This window comes from Cardiocondyla obscurior, linkage group LG22, assembly GCF_019399895.1.
Source record: "Cardiocondyla obscurior isolate alpha-2009 linkage group LG22, Cobs3.1, whole genome shotgun sequence".
NCBI lineage: Eukaryota > Metazoa > Arthropoda > Insecta > Hymenoptera > Formicidae > Cardiocondyla > Cardiocondyla obscurior.
The window spans coordinates 3,989,419-4,013,290 of NC_091885.1; the positions used below are offsets into that span (position 1 = coordinate 3,989,419).

Genomic DNA, 23,872 nt, shown 5'->3' on the forward strand with positions numbered 1-23,872 from the left:
TCCCCTTTTTTTTTTTTTTTTGTAAGTTAACATTGTCATATCTGACGCCAACGTCGATGAGTGGACTTTAATATTTGAATACTTATTTCCTTGCTTTCGCTTTCTTCTTCAGTGGAAGTAATTTTCCCTGAACTCGTATCAATTTTTTAATCAATTTACGGCTTCCGCTTCCCGATTTCTGTGATCTCTGGTTTATTCGTTTCTCCCGTGACTTCTTTCTTTCTTTTTTTTTTTTTTTCCTTGGTTGATTTCGCTGTTATTATTTTTTTTCTTCCTTTTTTTTCTTGATTTCCTTTGGGAATCTGGCGAGCTCATCACTCGGATATATCAGATAACGTATATGAATTCATCATTCGTATCGATTGCGACCGTAAAGTACTTGATAAAATTAGAGAATAATTAGAGAAATAAATAATTAGAAAAGAGGTGTTATTATATACATACTAATAAATCCGTGTAGTATTTATTTAAAAAAATCAAAGATATATTACACCGAGAGGAAAGTACATTTTCTTCTAAACTTAATCACAATTTTACGGTACCTATTTTACAACTTTGTCGCACCATTGCCGCAATATTCTGCGTTTGCAAAGGCCCTATATAAAATTATACTGGCCGGGTTCGAAAGCAGCCGGGCATCTCAATCTCTAAAGCCTTCGGGCAACAAATCTGCGAATTTCGAATCTCTTGCATCGTGCCACGTGAGACCGGTCGCAAAACGCATCGCGCACTCGTAACCTGATAAATAAGATTGGGGGTCACGCTGCCACGAGAGGGGTCAGCCGTTGAACAATGGCCGGGTGCACGGCCTTCTCACCCCCGGGGTTAATATGCGGACGGCTAAACATTGGCGGCCGGACAATGCGAGATTTATAGGTCGACACATACGCGACCATTGTCCATCCCAGATCTCAATGGACGTCGCGTTGAGAAGAGGAGACAGATCTTTCGGAAAACGACCGGCCGGCCCGAAAGCCGCGCCGTACCGTCGCGCTCGGTGAGAAAAATCGGAGGAGAGGGTAAAATCGCGTTTCCGACCCCAGAAAATTTCGCCGTTTAATCTCCGCCCCTGCATTCGCGCCGCCACCCCTGCGAAGCGATAGTAATGATCGCGGAGGGTTAATAATGAAGCGTATCGATCTCTTTGTCGGCCTTTCTTCCGCACAGCATCCCCGGCCGTCTCGCTTTCTCGCGTGTAATTATATATATTTCGGCTCCGCGTGCGTTTCGGTTTGTCCCGATGTGTCCTAATTAATCCATCGCGCCGGTAATCTGCATCCCCAATTTTTATTGAGACAACAATCTCGTATCTTTCGCGCGCTTTTCCGTATAATCGGATCCGCAGCTTCGTGGACCGCCCCGTCCGATCGTTCTCGCTTATAGACTTTTTTTTTTTTTTTTTCGGGATTCTAAAGGGCTCTAAAGAACGGACTTGGTTCTCCGAGGGAGAGAACGGACATTGCACTCTCCCTTTTTTGTGCGAGCCCTGCGGAAGAAAGGGACGCGAGGAGCAAGCAGGGCACAAAGTGACCAAACGCATGCGACGGTAATTCCGAGACCAAAGTGACCCTGGTCGGGAAATTTTTTTTCTCTACTTCACCTCCGCGACGTCCGTCTCCCTCGGTTTCCCTCCTCCTTTCAGGGCTCGGCTTCCATCTCGCCGTCTGTCGAGATACACGATACGGTGTTAACGAAAGCACGCATCGAGGAAAAAAAAAAAAAAAAAAAGAAAGAAAGAAGGAGAAATTTCCGCTTTTCCGCCTCAGCTGTGCGCTGCCTTATTCTATTTATAGAGCGGCATGGACTCCCGCGTACGTACATGGGGAATCGTTGGGGTGGCCGAGAGAAAATGGGGGGAGAATGCGGAATCGCGAGACCCTCCCTCGAAGGCAGGCGAGCGAGGGATGAGACGGCACGCGCTCACCACGCGCCGCACGCGAGCGTCCTTAAAAAACATCCTGTAAAGACAGTAAAATTAGATCGGGAAGAGGAGATAATCAGATTGCCTTCCATTTAAAATCTGACTTCGTCTAGAACGCGAAAGAAGCTTTAGGTTTTTTTTTCTTAGGTTTTTTTTTCTTCTTTTATTTTATTTTTTTTATTCTACAAATTAATTTAATACTGTAATGGAATATAAAACAAAATTGATATTTTTTTAATTAATTACTTTATTATTATATTTTATTTTACATTTTATTTATATGATTATTAGTTATTAGTATTCTAAATTAGTATTCTAGATTATTAATGGTGTAGTAATTTCGAGGTAAAAAAAAATTATTAAGTAGTTTTAAAGTGAATTCGCCGTTTAGCGATTATGAGTTTCTAGACTTAATAAAGAATTTTTGAAATGCGACTTTTTCGCTCGGAATTTTTGCAAATCACTTCGTCGAATGTACGAAATGGCATTTAAATGGAAGGGCCTGACAAAGGGCCCAAGTCTATGTATCATAAGAATAAGATTTAATTCACTACATCCGGGTCTGAAAAACTCCAAATTCATGCCAAGCAGAACGTCGAAAAAAATCCCCCCGTCGTAAAAATCCCTCGCTTTTAGGCGAATGATCGATCTAAAACGTCGTGTTGTTGAAGATTTATTGATAGTGCCATATGGACGATGAAAACGACATGACAATTGTGTAGATTTTTAACAGGAAAATTAATGGTTTCAAAAAAACATTTTTTTATGTACGACAATCGCTCTGCATTTAATAAATTGTTAATTATCAAGAAAAATCTTTAAAAAAATTAAAAAATTCTACTATTTACAATTTAAGGAAATTTCGTACATCAATGAGATACTAAATTTAAAATTGCAATTTATTTTGTTAAAAAGAAACTTCAGTTCTTCTAAATATAATAGTATTCTTATTTATAATTTTTGTAACAATATTTTAATATAAATTAATTCATTTTTTATATCTTACCGAGCAACTTTATTATTTTATTACTATCACATCGTGTTTTATGTTACTTTATCATCGTTACAATTTTCTTTAATTTTTCCTGTACATTATAAAATTATCTAAAAATAACACAGAAAGAGAAACAAGACGTCGTAAGATATAATTTTTTAATCGGGGTTAAATGTCAATGCGGAGCGATAAAATCGTACAACGCGTACACGTGACGCGATTTAAACCGACGGAAGGGTAACTTCGAATACCGGTCCCCTCTTGAATGAATACAACCTGTTGAACGTGAAGAGGGATTTTAATTTTTTTATGCGCTCATATTACCAGTCGCTCGTATAATAGGTATCAACCTGTCGAGAGAAGGGGAGTTTTTTTCTCGCGCCGCTCGTATTAGACACGGCCTTGTTCGTGGAGGGGAAGAGTATCAAGTGTGGGATTTTTTTTTATCGGCTTTTAATTCGAATAAAAGAACCCCCTTCGCCAAGCCCCGAGGAACAAGTGCGATAATCTGCCTTGTATTCGGTATAAAAGAAATGCGTGAAAATATAATTTCGAATAATTATTTGAGGTATTATTTTTTAATTAATTATTTGATTAATTTTTGTCAAAGGTTTATTAATTTATTTTCTATACGTGAGAAATCAAATTTAAGTGTTTTTTATATTTTTTTCTGCTCTTACATATTCACCAGAAACTTCAAGAAGCGCGTAGATTTTTTTTTCCCCTTTTTTTTTTTTAACATTTCTGACATTTAGCACTTTAAAATAAATTATCTATATAAATGACTAAGCGAAAGAAAAACTCCTCTTTATAAACTGTTAAAGAGACCTTTCTTTTCACTTCACTTCAAAACTTTATAAAGTTCCTTAGGATTATACTATTCATGCTCCAAATCTTTTTAAAAAGAAAAAGTAGGATAATAGGGCTTTGCCTGATGCCTGAATGATTTGAAATCTTTTCAGAAAAAGAACCTTTTGGTCTTTTACACTATTCTAATGATACCGAATTTTAACCTGAAAGATGAGTAGATTAAGAATATCAGTCTTAAGGTTCGCGAGAGCGTTTTCTTAAGAATTTTTTTTTTTTTATTTAATTTAAACGCTTTTTTACTATATCGTCAAGCATTAAATTGCGACAAGATTTCAATATTCCTGTGCAAAGTTCTTTGCAAGCCTGTGACACGTTTGAAAGTAAAATAAATCGAGCAAAGGCAAATTAAATCGAGATTTAAAGTTAATCTGCGCTTGTAAAAATAGTCCGAATGTGGTCCAGGAATAAAAAGCGAATCTTAAGTCAGCGTTAAGGATCTATCCCGACAAATTTGCATCGGTGCACAAACATATAATACATTAAGAAATTAATTGCGACAGGGTATAAATAAAAAATTAACCAATGAACCAATTTTTTATATTTAGTTATAAGTGAAAAGGACTCTAATTAATTTTCTTATCGCAATAACAAATTAATGTCAACTTGACGTCATATTGGCCAACTTCTTATTCTCCTTTGCATTTAAAAGCGCGTGTCTCGAGCTTAACATTTCACCAGCGACACTTTTAAAAATTACGAACTACAAAATAAAAAAATAAAATAAAATAAAATCTGTCTTTTATAATTAATTAATAAGCTAGAAACTTCGCCCGACAGCAGTGTCACTTTATAACGATAATTAATGAAAGTCTAAACGGGTGAAGGGGGGAAAAAAAAATTAATTAATGCTACGTTGATACGTAAGTAAATAATATTTATTGTTATCGTTATTACTAAGGCACTTGTTATCGATATAAAAATGTATCTCACAAAATTATTGCCAATGAGCATATTTAAATACTGACATTAAACAACTAATTGCTTTTGTGTATAATCTCAGAAATGATGGAGGCGAACGCGCACCTTACAAGCAAGGATCTCTTGATCCAAAGATCAATGTCCTATCGAAGGAACCAATTGTTCACCTCCCGATAGCGTAAAGGCACTTGCGTGAATTTCATCGTCGCTCTCCAAAACGTAATCTACACTGAGTTTAGACTAAAAGCAAGATACAATATGGTAATATTAATCGTTAAGTTGCAATTAAAATAATACAATTAAACGCGCTTGATTTGTATGACGTTCCTGGAAGACTGCCCGGTCGAGTCGATCTCGACGCTAACGCCGAAACGGAGAGGGACGTCGGCGCCGATCACATCGGCGATATAATCGAATAAAACAAAACTCAAAGAGTACGTGAATAAAATTGAAAAAGTCTGTGACAGGATAAAGCGCGAATAAAAAGGAGGAACTCAAAAGCTGAATAAAACTCAACACGCGTATCCTTAATCCGGCTGTTAAAATGGCGTTTAAAATGTCCTGAGCGCAGTCGATCGCAGGACGATCGAGCTTTACGTGTGCGTAAAATAAGAAAAAACCGTTCTCTCGCGCCTATGTTCAAACACGCGACGTCCCGCCTTCCAGAGTATCGGCTCCAAAGATACAGCGAATGACACAAATGTTAAATCAACGTTTTACACAATCGCCCGTTCTTCTTACTATAATATACGAAAAGAAAAAAAAATGGGGGATCGAGTGATCGAAGATTCGGCATTCGCACGGCAAACCGGTTGAATGAGAAAGACATCAATGCGGGAGCGTGCGAACAGCGAAACGCAAAATTTCTCTCGTTTCTCCGAGGCTTTTCCCAGCTACGGGAAAAGGTCAGAGAACCGATATTACAAAAAGTTTTACACGATAAGATTGTCAATGTCCTTAATATACAAAAAAAAAAAAAAAGACGAGAGTTCCACGTGACTATCTTTCGATTCCGTAGCAAGGATCGATACTTTCAAGTGCGTTCAATAGACACTTTTCGCGAAACCTTCGGTTTCATTATTTTTTTTTTTTTACATATACACTGTCCATTCCTTGCAAACTTAAATGATTTATTATTTAACGTTTTACGTTAATATTTATTACGTATCGATTTCGATAGACATTGTCACTTGTTTAAGTGGCGAAAATAGTCACGTGCAAATCTCCTCGCATATATTCCAGCTGCCACTAATTGCATACATATGTTACTTTCTTTTATCGAAAACTATAGTTTCCGATAATAAATAGGCCGTAAGTTAATCCGCGATAACAAAAAGTTCAGTGTCGACGGCCTCTTCCTTTTTTTTTCTTTTTTTTCTTTTTCCTTTTGCACCACTTCGGCACCCAGTTTGTAGGGACTCGGAGGGCGAACATCTTTACAGATAAAAGATATATAGATAAATCTATAAACGCCAGACACACCTCACGCTCTGGCAATCTCCATTACAATTGTATGATAGTATAAAACGTATATGAGAAGTTTACAATCTAACAGCATTTCTCGAAAAATATCAATATAATTGCAATTCGTAACAAGAGTATAGACTTTACATATAAAAAAAATATATATATTCTCATCTTGCATTTATCCGCGGCGGAATCATCCGGCCGGCGGTCTAAAATATTGTCGCTCGCTTTTAATAACTACATTTCACATAGTGTTTTATATGGACGGTTAATACAGCAAAAAACGATGAGTAAAGTTGTTACGTTATGTGATTACAAAGACAAGGCACTCCGCTTTGAAGCATATCGTTCGTAAAAAATTATACTACAAACAGGATCGCAGATGATACATGTTTTCAATATACATGTGTATGCCATTACATGTATACATCCCGCGACGTAAAGACCCGATTAAACATTGTACAATTCCGTATATCACATTCGATATATTGACAAATAGACGGTGTATCTATAACTGTGCCGTAATAAAAATCTTCGATCTTCATTCTGTGAACATTGCTACTGTTCCGCAACTTTTAAAATCGATGATCTTCGAGATAGCAATATAAATACGACGAAAAAGCATCGCCGGTATTTATGAATTTATGTCCCCAGATTGCCACCATATCACCTACAATACACTTATATTAGTATTAAGAATTAAAGAGCCAATGATAAAAAGTAATAATTCGTCAATAATTATTTATAATAATTGATAACACTTGATTAACAATTTTTAGTGGTATGCACTCGATCACTAAGTCACTCGCGTAAAATATCGCAAATCGACTCGCGTTAGAAAATGTTAAAGTGGCGAAACGTCAATTCGTACGTCAAGCACTTCGTCTCGAAAATTTTTTATGACCCATTCGTAATTTTTCTATAACTTTACTACAACAAATTAAATTATATTTTCCATGTAAAAATCACAGGAAGATACAAGCTGGGAGCATAAATTTCATGACGCTAAACTCTCGATACTATCATTTATAAGTAAGATCGCGATTAACAAGACGTGATCAAGATCAACGAATATGAATACGGAATAGAAAATTTCGTTTCATATATAAAATATAATATTGCTTAACGAAGGAAGAAATAAAGGGGAAAAAAAAGTGAAAGACCAGATATTGGCGGGTGAAGCAAGTTTGCATGTAGTCTTTCACTTTTTCCTTGTTTCTTTCCTTTTTCAGACGGTATATAATAAAGTATAAATGTCGTTCTATTTAGATTTTCGCAAAGAAAAATGCAACATCTCGATACGTTGCAATCACCTAATTTAACCTAGATTTGTTTCTGGCACAAGAAAATATTTTTTCATTTTTTAATTTTTATAACATGTGCGAAATATCAGAAGAAAATTTTATTTCACAAACGGGTTTATATATCGTACTGTATATCCAATACTTTTCGAAATAATGTATTAAAACGTTACGGATAACTTAAGGATGAAATTATCGTGTCGAGAAACAAAGTCTGAACTTAATTCCCGAGCTCATCACGTCGCTCGTTATTAAAAATGTAAAATAATGAAAAATATGTTCCAACGATGTCGATGACTGTTATCGCGATAGTATGTCTCCGCGAAAATCTAAATAGAAAGAAACCAAAAGACAGGTGTTCAGGTTTGAGGTGAAAAGTTTAATCTCGACCTTATAATCTGGTATAGTTCGCAGTACAAGATTATAAAGGAATAAAAACTGCATCAATAATTAGAGATATTGTAAATAAGACTGATCAGTGATGCAATTTATGAACCGCAAGTTAATATCTAGATCTGAATAAAGTTTCCACTTCAAAGATCTGAATACCTGTACTTTTAAACAGACTGACACCCGTCGCAGTATCACTTCTAATCCTATAGCCAAGTCAGCACGTTCTCCGGCTTGGTCGTGTTAGGATTATTTATAAGTGACTGCACGTCGTCCAAAATATCGGTACTGAACTCCTCGTTCAGCTGAAACAATAACAATTGGAGGTACAAAACCGCATTCAGTGACTTTGAACTAAGTTTATAACAATTATCAGTATGTTATAAACTCTACCTGAAGCGACGGTAGGAGATCGTCTGTCGAGTCGATATTGTCGCTCAATGTCGAGAGATCTGGCGTGTCCATCGGCGCGCCTCCGTCTGAAAAAGAATTCGTCGAATTCAAAGTACGGCTGCACGAATTGCGATACTACGGCAAATACGTACTTATGTATTTATGGCTTCGGTATAATCGTTTCGTAAGATCATTCAACGCACAGTGCCTTTCTGCAATCGGAACAATCGCGCAGAACCATTATTCATTAATCGAGATTTGATTTGATGGCACAGCAAAGCAAGCGAGTAAAACATTCTTTTTACAGCCTAGAGTCTCATAAGCGTAAATGGCGATGGACTTTAGGTATTGCGTTAAAAAAAATGACTTGACATTCCGAAAGGATCAGGGAACTCGTACGGGCCTCCCTTACCGCTCGTGCTGTCCATGTTTTCGTCTATGTTGAGAAAGTCGTCGGAGGTTTGAGGTAAAGAATACGCGGAGCCGAGTCCTAGGCCGCTGTCCGCACTTTCCTGGCGCGCGTGTTGCTCGTTGATACCCGATAGAAACGGATCCATGGCTGCTTCCGTGGTGGTCTGTCGCATCATCAAGAGATCTTGCTGCAGTGATAAAAAAAAAAGCGAGTTAAGATCGAAGAAGCTTATAAATGTTATGCGATGCATGCTTTCAAATCGAATCACGGTTATTACCTGGCGTATGATTTCTTGCTGCCGCTGTTTCAAACGTTCACGTTCCATTTGCAAGGATTGAAGGCGAATCTTTTGCTGGCATGCCGCTTGCAGGCTCTGATTACTTTGAATTCCGCCGGTGGGTGGCTGGAGCTGCCAGTTTTGCGGCAGCATCGCGCCGGACGCCGGAGTTCTTTGGAGATGCGATGCTGAAGGAACGATATCTTTTAGGAATATACGATAAGAAACGAGCATTAGACAACGATTGAGAAGTGTTAATAAAGGTAAATCACGTAGCCGGGAAAGATCTCTTTTTCTTTCTCTCTTTCTCTCGCCAAGTGAATTAATCTTTCACTTCCCTAACGTAAAATCGAGCTTTAGTGCCACATAAAAGTGTTGTCTTTTCAATTTCTACTTGAAAACTTCGAAAATTATATGCCCAGAATTTAATTACGTTTTAATTGAGATTAAATCACTTACGAATTCGTGGATCGAACCAGGAGGTCGTGCGGGTCTGGTGATTGATGAAGTAGATTTCGCCTTCGGCGGTACGCGCCTGTTCCCAGCCATCGGGCAATGGTCCGAGCGGATTAGACTTGCTGCTCTCGACCGCTGCAGCCACCGCGGCTACACTCGCGGCTGCGGCTGTTTTCCGCGGGTCCTCCCATGTCGTAGTGCGCGTGAGGTGACTAGAAAAAATGTATTTAACGTCAGTAGGATATTTTAAACACGGCATGATTTATGTAACGCAAGACCGATTCTTTCCCAACTTTCTTAATGGTTTTACCTATCAAGCGAACAATAGCTGCGCTCGGCAGAAAATGCTGCGTCTAATCTTTACTTTTCTTTGTAAAGGCTGGTCGGTCCGGCTTTCCGGTGAATTTACCTATCGACTAGATACGCGTCCACCTTTATCTCTTGGAAAAGAAATATGAAGATAGATTTGTGATCGTCCGATAGACAAGTTTACCAGAAAGCTGAAGCAACATGGCCTGGGTAAACGAAAATATATCTATCGGGTGAAGTAAAGACAAAAAAAAGTCGGGACGAGTTACTTGTAATTTTTTTCATTTCTGCTTTTTTTAGTAGGCGCATAGAATGTAAATTACTTTTTTCTAAGTCTGGGGAATAAAAAAAAAAAAAACTTTTCGCGTCCACTGAAGGGCTCAATTATCACGTTTGATGATAGTATATCAAAAAATCTGTTCAGAATTCTTTTTCTAAATTTTCTTTTTCTACAAGTATAACTCTACATAATAAATCAACGCTGATGCGAACTAAGTAATCATCTTGGGTGAATATATTTTATGATATACTGTCCCAAGGAAGATAGAAAGTCAAAATAGTATCGATTTGACGGCATATTAATTAAATTATGACCAAAAAATAAACTTGTCATAATCTGATTAATTTCACATCAAGTTGATATCATTTTGGCTGTCTTCTTCTTATTGTTAGTGTGCCTTCTATCGAATTGTTCGATATTTGGCTCCCGTTTGATGTATCGAAAGCTGGTGCCCGCTCGAAGTCCGCTCGATCCGCGGAAACTAAATACGCGACGCGGCGCGTACAGTTATCCACATATAGTAGGCGCGTGCTAAAAATACTCCCATTCAAAAGACCGAGGAAAAGCGGCAAGGCGACGTGGGCTAGAGCGTAGGCTTTAACGCCCAAAATAAAGGCGATCTTTTAATATTGCCGATCTGCTATTGCGCGGAAAGGCCACGCGATCATTCTATACCATCTAATACCCTACCAATATACGTACATATATGTACACATGTATCTCCGGATTAATTGAAAATAATATTAGCCTTTTGTACTTTTCTGCGACAAATTTAAAGATTTACGAACGTCAAGTCGCAATTCGATGCGCTAATCATAAAATAAAAAATAATAAATAAAACAATATTTATAGAAATTCTAAAAGAATTAAAAAAGAAAAGTTTAATTTAAATTAAAAAAATTCTTTAATCTAAAATTCGTCCTGAATCACTGGAATTTTTATTCTATATAAAAATAATTGGTGTTACGCATAAATTAGCTAATTAATCGATTCTATTATTGCCGTTTATTAAATTATATATATTTTTTTTTTGTTACAGATCGACGCAGTTGCATCCATCGTCGTCTATAAAAGTATCGTCACCGCCGATTAATAAATATACAAACCGCAGTCGGTTCGTCGGTCGTACAGTATTCGGACGGTTTTATTCTAAACGCGAGTGCCGAACAGTAACGCGCGAAGGTGATTAATAATTTTCGCGATTGTAAAATCACGGTCGGGGTGTTCGCGAGTGACTTGTGCGCGGAAGGATGACTCGACACGTCCCATCTGAGAGGAGGAGCAGGCCCGGGAAGGGCATCATGCCTCGGCGGAGCAACTTATAGGTAAATATAAATTTTTTTAAATAAAATCTTTAGAAAAAATCTTTACTTTTTTTTTTTTTATTAAATTTATTAACTGATATATTGTCATGTCTACAATAATATTTTTCATTTTATGTTACAGTCACCGGCAGAACTCAACAACTCCGCTGAAGCTCATGCAGATCGGTGAGTCGCATGATTTTTTTTTCGTAGTTTGAAACTGGGGGTCTCTTAAAAAATAGAGCATGCATGGTTTCTTCTAGTTTCTTAGGTAAAGGACTGTGTTACCTAGGACGATTTTCTAGCGTTAGAACTTTTTTAAGTTCTGTTATTATTTTTTTAAATGTCTCTTATCGCTCGCTTCTTAATAAGTTTCGTGTTTATGGTTTCGTAATTTTTTATCACGCTTTATCGTTCGAATAAAAAGAAAATAAACTGCCTCTTCTTCTTTTTATTATTTTTTTTTCTTTTTTTTACTATCTATTAGGTCTTGAGATTAGATAGGCGCGAACGTGATTAATAAAACACGATGTTACTCGTCACGACAACGTGGCTCGGCGCGATTTTTGCCGCGGCTCAACGGCAAAGGAACGGGAAGGTCTGTTTTGCACAGCACGCGCACGTGACGTCACAGCGCGATTATATTTCTGCACATACGCGATCGCGAGCGAATCGCGTACCTGGCTCTTGATTCGTACCTGCCCTGCAACGGGCACGCGTGTGTAAACATAAAACCAACGCGCTCGTTCAAGCCAATCTCTTGCCTAGATTATTGAGCGAAACGATTCAGCGTTCTCCTTTTTATTTTTAAATAAATAAAGATTAAAATTTGAGTCGTCAAAAAAAGAAAAAAAAAATAAAAAAAAACGCTGAGCCTTTATACTTCAATTTCTCATTCTACTCATCCATTTAGAATATTAAGTTCCTTTTTTTATTAAAGTATAATCTATTTCGCGGGAGAAAAAAAAACGTGCGTTTCTTATCTCCCTCCCGCGTGCACATAATTAATATATTAAAATATGACTGCGTTGCGATCGAATAAATCATCCTTTATCGAGGATTTATACTTCTAAAAATAAAAAAAAAAATAAAAAATTTAAAAAGAAACAAAGAAACTAAGCGCTTCACGCAATGATTGCGCTTCGGTGCCCTAGCTGCGCTCTACGAAGTCTACGAGCTCTCGATCGCTCTCTGCCGTTCTCGGAGACGATTGGCCGCGGTCCAACAAGAGGAGCGGAACTGCGCCGTGCCGCTTGTCCCCCCCCCCTCACCCTCCCTCTTCGGCCCCCTTCGCCTTAACCCCGGTGGTTGTTGCGGGCCGCTAAGGGCGCCGTGGAGGGAATGCGGCGGGAGGGAAAAGAGGAGGAACGACGCGGGGCCCCGAGCGATCGAGAGACCCCGCGAGAGCGCGTCAGCGCGCTCGGGGAATTACAAGGGGGGCTCTCTCTCTTTCTCGCGCGCAGCGGTTGCGCACGGCATACGGATTCTCTACGCGGTGTGTATTTTTACTCCGGACATCGCGGCGCCGGACAACTCGTAAATAGACACTCTGGTATCGACGCTCTCGCCCGAGTCCGCTCTGCCCGGCCCCCGCGAGTCCCTTGCGCCCTCCCGCTTTTGTCCTTCACCGGCCCGAGATGCCCGCGAAATCACCGCCGCCTCCCTCCGCCCTCCCCCCCCCTCTCGTTATCGATCACGGTCCAAAGACCCGAGACTCTAATGTCCTAATAATACGACGACGTCGCCGTCGCCGGAGTTTTACGCCACGGTGAGATCAGACGAATGGCGACGCCCTTGCGATTAATAAGGGCGCAGAAAATTACTTCAGGTCGTAAAAAGCTCGGGGGGAGGGCTCGAAACTTACCGCCGCGCGGAACTTTCTGTGCCGCTTGCGTTTCGAGATAGCCGCTGGAGTTCTTCGTCACGATTAGTAAGCCTCTCCTTAAGTCTTATTGTCGTATGCGTGCGTGTGTGCGTGTGTCCTAAATCTCATGGGTGGTCGCTTTAAAAATAATCACCAAACAGTCGGTAATTAAATTGTCCTCCCCAGGATAAGTCTCGATTTCAGAACCGGGTGTTGGAGGCGTCTTAAAATCGTAGTTGGACCAAAAATTATTCTAATTTTCTATTAGGGTACTGTCGAAGTTGACGAGACTCGGAATAGATGATAGATCGACCGCTTGACTCCCCATTGCATTGACGCTAATTAGTTTCAGACTATTTAATCGTCTACGATAACGATAAACTGATCAAATGTTTATTTTGAAGACGACGTAGCCGACACATTCTCCCTCTCTTTCTGTTCTTAGATAAGTTTGTTAAGCTGTCACTTCAATCTGTACCAATATTTATAACGTAACTCATGCTCCTTATTCTAATCAGACCGACGACGACGATAAGGAAATTATATGTCGATTACATATTAAGAAAATCAAGAAAAATGCCGTACGAAAATAAAGCAATCTCTTGAGAAGACCAAAAAGTATTAAAGTAATTAAAAAAAAAATTTTAATCTAAGTAATAAAAATTAAATATGCGATATATAAATTCTGAAGATTGAAAAATAAATAAATCTTTTTTTAAAAAAAATTTCTTTAAAAATAAAAGTATCCAATGTACAATAGTCCGCGTATCGCTTGAAAACGTATCTTGCGGCTGCGAGCCAGCGAGATTCATCTCAATAGAATCATCGAGATTAGGATTAACGGTAGAACATGCCCGGCGCGATTAAAATGTCGCACGCGATATTTGCGATGCCACTCGGACGCGGGGCGTAAAACTTTGCGATAAAAAGCACTTCAACGCTACTCGGATTCATAAACCGAACCCAGCCATTTCTCCGGTTTATCTCCACGTGAGATCGCTGATGCCACGGTCTTCACGAAAATGAGTAACGCATGTCGGTATTTAACGCTTTCAATTAATGGGATCCTTATGAGGATGATAATAAACGAGCTGCACGTGGAGATCGTCGGAGTTAAGCGCCTACCTTGATTACGGTATTACATACAATAAAAGCGTTTCTCACGTTTGCGGTGCACCTGTAACTTTTTCACATTGCCCTATCACTGAAAAAGAGAATACAATTACTTTCAAATCTAGAATTTTATAATATTCCCAACGACGAAATGTGATTGAATCAATTATAAATATAATCAATTCGAGCACGTTTTAAATTAGAAATATTATAAAATTGTAATTCAGTCCAAAAGTAACTATATTTATTTTCCCTCAAAGTTTAACAAAAAATATCCGACTGAAATATTTTACATTTAAATAATATAAAAAAATTCATACAAAATAAAATTTAATTTAATTTAAAGTATTGAATTTTATTTATTTTTTACATTTATTGAAGCTAATTATTAAAATTAATTTACTCGAATGTAACACTTTGCGTTAGTTTTCTAATATATTTTTTTTTGCCTTAAATTAACAAAGAGTTTTATTCTTAGTTAGAGCCAGAACGTTTCCGTTCGTTTCTCTAGATCGAAGAAATTTCACACAGCGCGTGTTGCCCACGTCGCCTTGAACTTTCGATACGTTCGCCCTATACTCTCGACGATCTGTCCACGTATCTGGCATTCGCATTTGTCGTCGTCTAAGCTCTCTCGCGTACAGGTGTGTCGGGGTCTTTAGCCTCGGTGCAGCGCGGCATGCCACGCGACAATGTAGTCTCTGCCAACGGCGGCGCATCAGCCCGGATCTATCATGTGGCAAGTCCTCTCACACTCGCAAGAAAATCGCATCAAAATTTAAAGAAAAGCAAATAAAAGTCAATTTCTCACGTCCGAAAGCTCGTTACGACGCACTGAGAAAAAAATATAATTACTTTTGCCCATTAATTATAATTTCAGTTAATTAAAAATATTATAAAATTTTAATTAACATCAAGAGCATCTATATTTTTCTCTAATTGCATCATAGACCCAGTCTCGTGGTGAATTCTGTTCAAAAAGTCTGCCGTCAGTCGGACGTTGTTCTCGGGGAAAAAAAAAAAATTAACTTAATTAAATTTAATATAAAAAATTAATATAAAAAAAAAATTAATAAAATCAAATTAAGTTAAATAATCGTAATCCAGCGAAGACAATATAATTTACTGCCCGGCGTATTAATACTTTCACATCCCGGAACCTCGCTGCGTTATTCCGACGTGACGTCGCTCGCAATATTTTTTATTATACTTATTTGTAGTCCGGGATCTCGCGCCGCAGCATCCTCGTATCGCGAACAGGACAGGTGTGCGCAGGTTGACTCGACCTTGGCGACAGGTCTGTTGCCGGAGCTTTCACCAAACGCACGGAAATGTCAACGTAACTAAGTGCTCCCTGATTTACGACGCTAAACACATCAGTTGTCCGTGAACTCTGACGAATTTTCCATTTTCTTTTTTCTTTTTTTTCTGTTTGATGATCGAAAGAACGCTTCTGATAAACACCACTAGGAGAGAATCCCGTTTTTAGCGCCGATTTAGATAGCGTCAGCTGTTAAAGTTTGCGTACCGAATGCAGAAACTTAATGGCTTTCCTTAATCCTCAAGTAAACCATTGGGTTACGATAACGCGGGGCAACTTTCGTGCGTTAGAATTTCTTAAAACCGACCCCTTTAACGTCTCGCGTGTCGACTAAAAGCAATCGCAATTCGATTGATCCGAAATCAAGTAAGACTGTACTCAAGTACGCCTCAAGACGATATCAAATATGAGAATGAATTACGCTGGCAATGAAAGAAAAAAAATATGATTGCCTCTGGATTCAATTAAAATTTTAAAATATTTCTAATGCAAAATATAAGTGACTGGATCACATTTGTTATAGACTCAATCACGTTTATCGTTGAAAATATTATAAAATTGTGGTTGGACCCGAAAGTAACTGTCTTCTTGTTCCTTCGTCGTGTCCGTTCGGGGGGTTAATCGGTCCGTTACTTTCCGAGTTCTTTTGAACGTTCGGCCGAGTGTCGCGTATTCCATTCCGATAAGACGTGACTCGGTCGTACCTGCCTTCACAAATTGGCGCAAACATCGGGGAAACCTTGAACGGAACACTCGCGTCTTCTGGCCGGCGAAAGACGAGCGTGTCGTGATAAGAACCCGTGTGCTAAATCATGAAACCATTGTCTCACCCATGCCCAGCGCGCGGAAAAAAATTCCCAAGTGTCACGGCTAAAATTTATTATCATTTGTTTATCGTTAATTTTTGTACTCGTTAGAATGTCACTTGCCGCGCACGGCTGCGAAGAGAAAGAAGCTACGTGTAAATTATTTGCTTGGAAAAATGTTAAGTTACACTGTAAAAAAAAAAAAAAAAAAATTATATATGATGAACTTCGACAAATATCGTCAAATAAATTAAAAGAAATTTATTATTGATAGCATGAATAAAATAAAATTTAAAAAAATTCTGTAACTTGCACGTAATATATAAAAACTAGAAAACGGAATTTTTTTTTTATATTCACGCAATTAACAATAAAACTTTTACAAATAATGCTTCTGTAAATTCGCAAAATTTTCTATAGCGTAATTTTACTTCTTTTTTTTTTCTCTCTCTTTTTCTTTTTCTTTGTTTGCCGCTACGTGACAGTAAAAAAAGTTAAGAAGATTGTTTTCCTCGCGCATTTCTCGCCACGAGTATGACGCTAAACCGAAGCACAAAGTTTTTTGTTAGGTAACCGCGGACGCTTTCTCGTTTTCGTGACTTTAAAAAAACCATTAAAAAGAACAGAGGATTAAAAAAAAATACATATATACTTTCTTTCGCTTTCTCGGGTAAAGACACAAAGCGAATGCGCGGATATTAATACGCAACGGCGATCGAGCAGGCGCTCGGCACACTCGCGGCTGAAATCACGTTTCAATTATGCAAATCGGATTCTAATAAGCCTCGGCACTGGACAAGATCCAAAAGCTCGGAAAGATCGACGGTAATTGGACAAACGTGTCCGGAAAGGAAGAATGGGGAAAGGCGAAAACAGTTAGTCTTCGTGGAAGAAAAAAAAAAAAAAATGTGGAAAAATTCGGCGGTACTAAACATTGCATTAAAATTTAAAATAAAGTACTTAGTAATTCACCAATGTTTCTAAAATTAATTAACTCACACGCGGGAATATAAGCCTTTCGAAGAACGTAACTTGGAACTATTTTCTCATTTCTTTTGTTACCATTTTAAATAATTAAATTACGACGAAATATTCTATTCGCACATATTTTTTTTCTTTTTTAAGACAATTCATATAATTACGTACACAGCAAAAAAAATAAATAAATAATAATACTCGTCTTCTGTAAATACTTTAATTTGGTCAAAATATTGAAAAATATTGAATTCAGCAGAAAATTCTCTACCGCGTACTGTATTTCTGTTCACGTTGCATTTTCATTCAGTCCACCCGAGGGCGATTGACTTCGGAATAACGGCATTTAACGCGAGACACAGAAAACGTAAATCTCACAACAATTTAAGCCCGATTGAATACGTCAATGAGAAATGTAAGCGAACGGAGGGACTAGCCGTAGCGTCAATGAGAACGAGCAATAAATGCACGTGCAACGCGCACCGAGACGTACGCAATACCGTTGTTTACACCGCGGGTATTACTATATTGTTAGACAGAACGAAAAGGGACGGTCTTCCCGCGGTTATTACCGCATAATGCGGCGAGCGTGCGGCTCGCTTCGCTGCATCTTGCCGCCGCGTTTTACCGACGAGCTCGCGCGCGCTCGTATTACGCCGACCGAAAAGAAAAAAAAAAAAAAAAAAGAGCTGCCGCGCGCTATCATAAACTTCGCATACGTTCCGTAGAAAATGTAGATGACTCGAAAAGCTAAGTGCCCTCACCAGAGGAAAAAGAAAGAGGGAAGAGCGATCCGCGGCTTTTCCGAAGAGAGCCTTCGACGCGGCGGTTTCGGCCAACGCGATAATATAATTTTTTAATCCGAAATTAATTGCTCGCGAATTTAAAAGTAATCAGTTTGGTATTCGCGATCGAGTTTTTTTTTTCGTACTCGAGAACGACGAAATGGGCCCAAGGAAGCGGGGATTTTACTTTCAACTGGCGCGTAAATTAACGATAGAAAACCTGGTGGCGTAATATGCAATAGAACGCCGACGTAACGCCGACACGTCGAAGAACCTTCTCATTTCCTGTATGCAAAGTACTCGTCTGCCGATAATCAGCCTCTCCGATAATTCCGCCTCGTTCCGATAATTCGTTTTTTTCAACCGCTAGCGATCCGGATCACTTTTCGCGCGAGGTTAAAATTAAAATGGGAAAGGTGCGACTCTTGTTTGAGGCGCAGCTTTCGGCCGCTCCGCAGGTGTCACGCGAAAATTTTATTAAAGAACGTCATTACCCGACATATTTACAAACGAACGTCCTCGTAAAAGTGATTCACCCGAGCCACTCGATCGCCTGTCGTTGATCCTCCACGCGATAATGTATCAGCGAATTTCGATAAAAAGCGATACGCAAAAAAACGCGGCGCGTAATTGGAGCACAAACAAGCCATTAGCGCCGTTTTCCTTTAAATTGCTGCTTTTATGTCTGAATGATAAGGCCTCAATAATTCTCACGGTGTTCGGCGCGCTTCTTTAAAATATTAAAACGTAATAAGACGCAGAGGAAAACATATAGTTACTTTCGAGCCCAGGCATGATTTTATATTTCCAATAAATAATGATTAATACGTATAATTAACTTCACTATATTCACCGTTAGAAATGTTATAAAATTGTGGCTGGCTCCGAAAATAAATGTATTCTTCCCGCGGCGTTATTTCGACGTCTTCGTTTGATCCCAAAGAAGCTAAAATGGGCTTCGAACGAAACTCGTGAGAAAGACAAATAAAAAAGGGACGAGAAAATCGAAATTAAAAATAATGTCCTGCGAAAAGGATCAAAGATGCACCGCTCTATATCGCCGAATCATTTCGCTACAACGATTTTTCTCATTTTCCGCCCGCCCCTTCTTTTTTTTTTTTTCTCGAAGAAAACTGTATTAGCTGCCAATCGTTTGCAGGTAGAATAGATGTGTGTTCTTTGGAGGAGGCACGTCCTTTCACGATTTTTCTATGCCAGGTAGAACCGAAATGTATTCGTGGACGAGAAACGGTCGGCCAGGTAAAATTTCTGAATGAGACGATCAGGTAAAGGGGCTACCACCTTCCTCCAGTGATCTTGAACATGTTTCTACAAAGTTACAAAGACGAAAAAGTGCAGATGGAAATATTCCCCTTTATTTTTCTAAGCCGACGGTTTAAGTCATTTAGTTCGCGAAAGAAAACTGATCGAATTTTGCGAAAATGAAATAAATAAAGACGTTCTCTCGGATTTAAATCGTCGCTTTAAGTACCGAAGAATCGGGTAAATTAACAAATCGGTCGAAGCAATCTAAAAATAATTTTCTTAAATGAAAAGAACCAAAATATCTAAAGAAAAATAATATAATTATAATAAAACATCAGAGATAAAAAAAACAAGAAAAAAAAAGAACATTTATTTCCGTATAACGTAACTTCTTTAAAGTACTATGTTCTCGCAGCAAGACGCAATTATAATAACAAATGGAAAGGAATATGCAAACGCCGGGGACTATGCAAATCCAAGAATCCAAATGTAGAAATATAAATGTTTTATCATTCGAATCTTTATTTAGAGGTATAATTTAACGGAGAAAAAGAAATACGGTTTGACAATCAGAAGTAGGGAACGTGTTCCGCCAGTATTTTGCCAATTTTAAAGGTAAACGCGATGCCCGTGAAGATAATCCCATGATTTAAACGCGGCGTGCCGACCACGGTAGTGCCCCAGGTGAGCAAGACGAAGAGAGGAGGAGCGGGGGGGGAGAGAGAGAGCAGAGGGATTATTGGAATAGGGAAGGGACGAGGCGAGGTGCGACCGGAGTTTCCCACGACAGGTGACATGTGAGGACTCGGCAGTCACGGAGGCGCAGGTGGATCAGGTTGGCAAGCAGAGAAGCGTGGTGGGAGGCCCAGGCATACCACCTGAGGCATCCGAGAGTCTCGGGAGGGCCTACGCCACCAGAGGTGAGTCCAAAGGGGTCCCCGCTTCTCGGGACCCTCTTGGACTCTTCCTCTCCCCCTCCCCCTCGTCCTGTGCTTCGAAACCGCGAGCGCTTCTAATTATTATCGCGACATGAACAATCGTGTGATTTAGTACTTTCTTTTTTCTTGGCAGTCTTATTGGCAGAATAAAACATTTCTTAAGAGGGTGAGGGGGAGGGAAATTATTCGGACAATCGTTCGCGAGATGCGTGACGAGATCACTTTGCGAGTCTTAATTTTTTTTCTGCTGACGTTCGGAATTGCTTTTGTATTTGTAAAAAAAAAAATCGCAATTGGGAAAATTAAGTTAGAAGAGACTTTAATGTTTAAGATATTACGTGCAAAAAGTCTAAATTAAAGACATGAAATTGTATAGGTGATAAATGAAGTAGTTTCGTATGCTTTTCCTCCTCTCTTTTATTACAAAGTTGACTTGTGAACAATTTTTTTTTTCTTTTTTTTTCCTTTTTTTATTATTATTATTTTTTTTTCTTTTTTCGTCTTGCAATACGAAGCGCAGGACGAGAGTCGCAGTGCGCTGTTTACGCGGCACCTCTTTCCACCGAAATACTTAAAATTTCTGCTTCAATAACGACGGAGTCGTCCATTTACCTGAATATGCTAATTAACGCATTCACGGCAGTTATGTACGCTGTATAACCGAGCACCGTGACGGTCCCTGCTTAGGTCTGAGGGCAAGGGACTAACGGGGAGACGCGTCTTTCTTTCTCGTTCCCTCCCCCTCGTTCTCCCCCGTTCGTGATGAGAAACGGCGGGGGTCTCGGAGCAACGAGAAAGGAGTCTGAGAAGCCCGACCAAAGAGCCGGCACGGCGCGAGATAAAGACAATTTCGGCGTACGAGACGTACGAAGGCTTGAACAAAAGGTGCGTCGCGATCGGCGGCGGCGAGTCGCAAACCGATCAGAAGTTTACTTAATCTCGAGAGAACGAAGATGATTCTACCTGCCGGTGCCCCGGGACTACCTGTTCTAAATTAGGGACGGATCCTATTGTCCGAGGCAAGGACGAGACACTTCCGCGCATAACGTAGCCTTTTATCTGTCGCTCAAAGTAGATCAGGATGATAAGCGGATATCCCGTTAGACGCATGGGATCGATCTCTCCTTTTTACAATACGATTTCAAGGATGCGCGCTCGAAGGAAGAGTAAGATAAGATGGTCGGTTCGTCTCCCTTGGTATCTTTCTCGCCGCACGGCGTGGAGTCGCGGATGACGAGCGGCGCGGTGACGCACGACGCGAGTCGCGGAGGGGAGAAGTCACTTACTTGAGGAAGTAGATCTGGCCCTCGGGGGTGCGCGCCTGCTCCCATCCGTGCGGCAGCGGGCCCAGGTCGTCGACCGTGCTGATGACGTCGTAGCTCCGCTGCTTCTGGTGATGGTGGTGACGCGCGTGCGGCTGCGGTGCGTGCTGTTGCGCCTGCTGGGCCGACGCGTACGTTTGCTGAAGGGAAGCCGGGCTGCTGTGGGCGCGGGGATGCGACACGGTGAGACCGGCCGCGGCGGCGACCGCCGCGGCCGCCGCAATCGCGCTCGCGGTACCGTTCGCGCCGCCGCCACCGCCGCCGCTTCCGCCCCCGCCCGCGCTACCGGAACCCGCGGCACCTGCGGCGCTAGCGCTACCCTTGCCGCCGCCTCCGGCCCCGCTGGGGGCACCGCCGTTTGGCGTTGCGGCGACCGCGACGCCGAACGCGGAATCCGCAGAGTTCTCGCGCGAGTGCGAAATCGACGGGCTCTTGCTGCCGGTGGACGGTGGGTTGAAGAAGGAGTCCGGCAGGTTACGCATGCGCAACGGCACGGCGAGCGGCCGCGTGGAGTCGGGCTTCAGGACGGTGTCGAAGAGCGCCTGGAGATCGGACTCGGAGTTTTGGTCGACCCGGACGACGGGGTTGCTCTTAGCCAACTGGTCCACGTCTTGATTCAGCGCCATTTTGGATCACGCACGCACAGCACGGCGGCCTCGGCACTCGCTCTCTTCCTTCTCGCCTGTTGCTCCGGCGGCGCCCCCTCGTCCGCCCCGCGCCGTCCCGCGTCGCCGCGTCCTCGTCGCACCTTCTGCGCCGCCCGACCGCTCTCCGCGACTTTTTCCTCTTCCACGGCGCGCGTTACCTATTTACGCGTCCGCGTATGTGCGCACGACGCAGCGGCCCGACCTCGTCCCCCGTCCCTGCTTGCCGTCTTCTTCTGTTCTCTCTACGACCGTCTCATTCCCGCAAAATCACCGCAGGCCTCTTCCACCTGTGCGCGCCGCCGTCGAGCGAAACGATCGGATGAACGCCGTCTTGGCTGCCGTTACCGCCACGATTGTTGTTTCTTCTCGAAGCACCAGCGAGCGACGATCCTTTAGGTTCCTTTTCGTCGATCTTCACTCCACCCCGGCGACTCCGTCCGCACACGTACAAGCGCTCGTCCCGCTTCCTCGATCTCCGTCTTACGGGTGGCCCGCGCCGCTCGAGACTGCGAGACTCGCTCCTCTCGTCGATCCCACCTCTCCGGCCTACCGGGGCTCGCCCTACCTGCGTGGACTCGTGACGAGTGCGAGAGCACAGGAAACGAGACCTGAGAGAAAAAAAGAGTGAGAGAAACGGAGAGAAGGCGGGCGGGGAGGGAGGGAGGAACGAGCGTTCTCTCGATCTTCCAGCGATCCCGCCTGAGCCGCGACTCGCGAATGATAACGTACCCGCGGTTCTACGATCGGCGCCTCGGCGAGGTCCGCGGTCGTTCCCCAAGAGTTCCCCGCAGGAAGTTCCGGACGAAAAGGTCACTGTCGTCGCCCGGGAAGCCCGCTCGACGCTCCGGGTTCCGGGAGAACGGCGACGAGGTACATGATACGCCGAACAACGGGCCACGGCGACGACGTTTCTGGCGCCGAGCTACGTCGGGCATCAGCGGGAGCGCACCGTCGAAGGAGGAAGTCGCGATCACGAGCCGACGCGGGCGCGAGGAGGGAAAGAGAGAGAGAGACGCGGACGACTCGGCCGTCCCGATCTCCGTGCGAGCACTGCCTGCGCTGCGATCGCTTCGAACTGAACGGCGCCGATAGATACCTCGCTCGTCGCTGGGTTACGTTGACTCGGCGGTGATCTGGCAACAACCTGCGTCGCACTAATGATGCCGCAGCTTTGGCAACTCCGCGTCCCGCCGCAAGCCTTAGCTCGGGAAAAAGCGGTATCTCCTTTCCTCTCTCGCTCGCTCTCTCTTTCTCTCCTTCCCTGTCACCGCGCGGTGTCGGATCTCGTTCCGAAGCCAAGCCAAACTGAGGCGAGTGGCGTCAGTCTGTTGCTCCTTCTTGGCGAGCCACTGCTCGGAAGTTGGCGCCGCTAGTGGGAGCAATGCCGCCAAGCGGCGCGAGAGGAGAAGAGAAAACCGAAAGAGGCGCGCTTAGGCGAATGCTTAACTAAACGCGTCGTTTCTTTGCAAACAAGGTGTTTTTTTTTTCTTTTTTCTTTTTGCTTTTTTTCTAAGGGCCTCTTGTTTCTTCTTGGTAATTTTAC

At 41.7% G+C, this 23,872-nt stretch overlaps 1 protein-coding gene and 1 long non-coding RNA gene across 6 annotated transcripts in view; one reads left to right on the forward strand and one right to left on the reverse strand.

Annotated features, from left to right (window-relative positions):
• The window catches only part of LOC139110976 (uncharacterized), a 24,108-nt gene extending 12,989 nt beyond the window's left edge, over nucleotides 1-11,119 (forward strand). Inside the window, exon 3 of the long non-coding RNA XR_011547129.1 lies at nucleotides 11,028-11,119. This is a non-coding gene — a long non-coding RNA (uncharacterized lncRNA). The remainder of the gene's footprint in view (nucleotides 1-11,027) is intronic.
• Nucleotides 4,643-23,586, reverse strand: Yki (Transcriptional coactivator yki). 5 transcript variants are annotated; one of them, XM_070670959.1, is made up of 8 exons: nucleotides 23,426-23,586; nucleotides 21,647-22,937; nucleotides 9,403-9,611; nucleotides 8,944-9,146; nucleotides 8,667-8,853; nucleotides 8,407-8,466; nucleotides 8,255-8,340; nucleotides 4,643-8,166 (listed from the first exon to the last, which is right to left on the reverse strand). In XM_070670959.1, exons 2-8 carry the CDS (start codon nucleotides 22,306-22,308, stop codon nucleotides 8,068-8,070), a joined length of 1,506 nt encoding a protein of 501 aa, XP_070527060.1. In that variant the 5' UTR covers nucleotides 22,309-22,937; nucleotides 23,426-23,586; the 3' UTR covers nucleotides 4,643-8,067. The 5 variants fall into 5 exon arrangements, with proteins under 5 accessions (XP_070527060.1, XP_070527059.1, XP_070527061.1 ...); XM_070670958.1 differs by having other exon boundaries at nucleotides 23,059-23,586; XM_070670960.1 differs by having other exon boundaries at nucleotides 8,944-9,131; nucleotides 23,059-23,585.
• Between the last annotated feature and the right edge of the window lie 286 nt (nucleotides 23,587-23,872).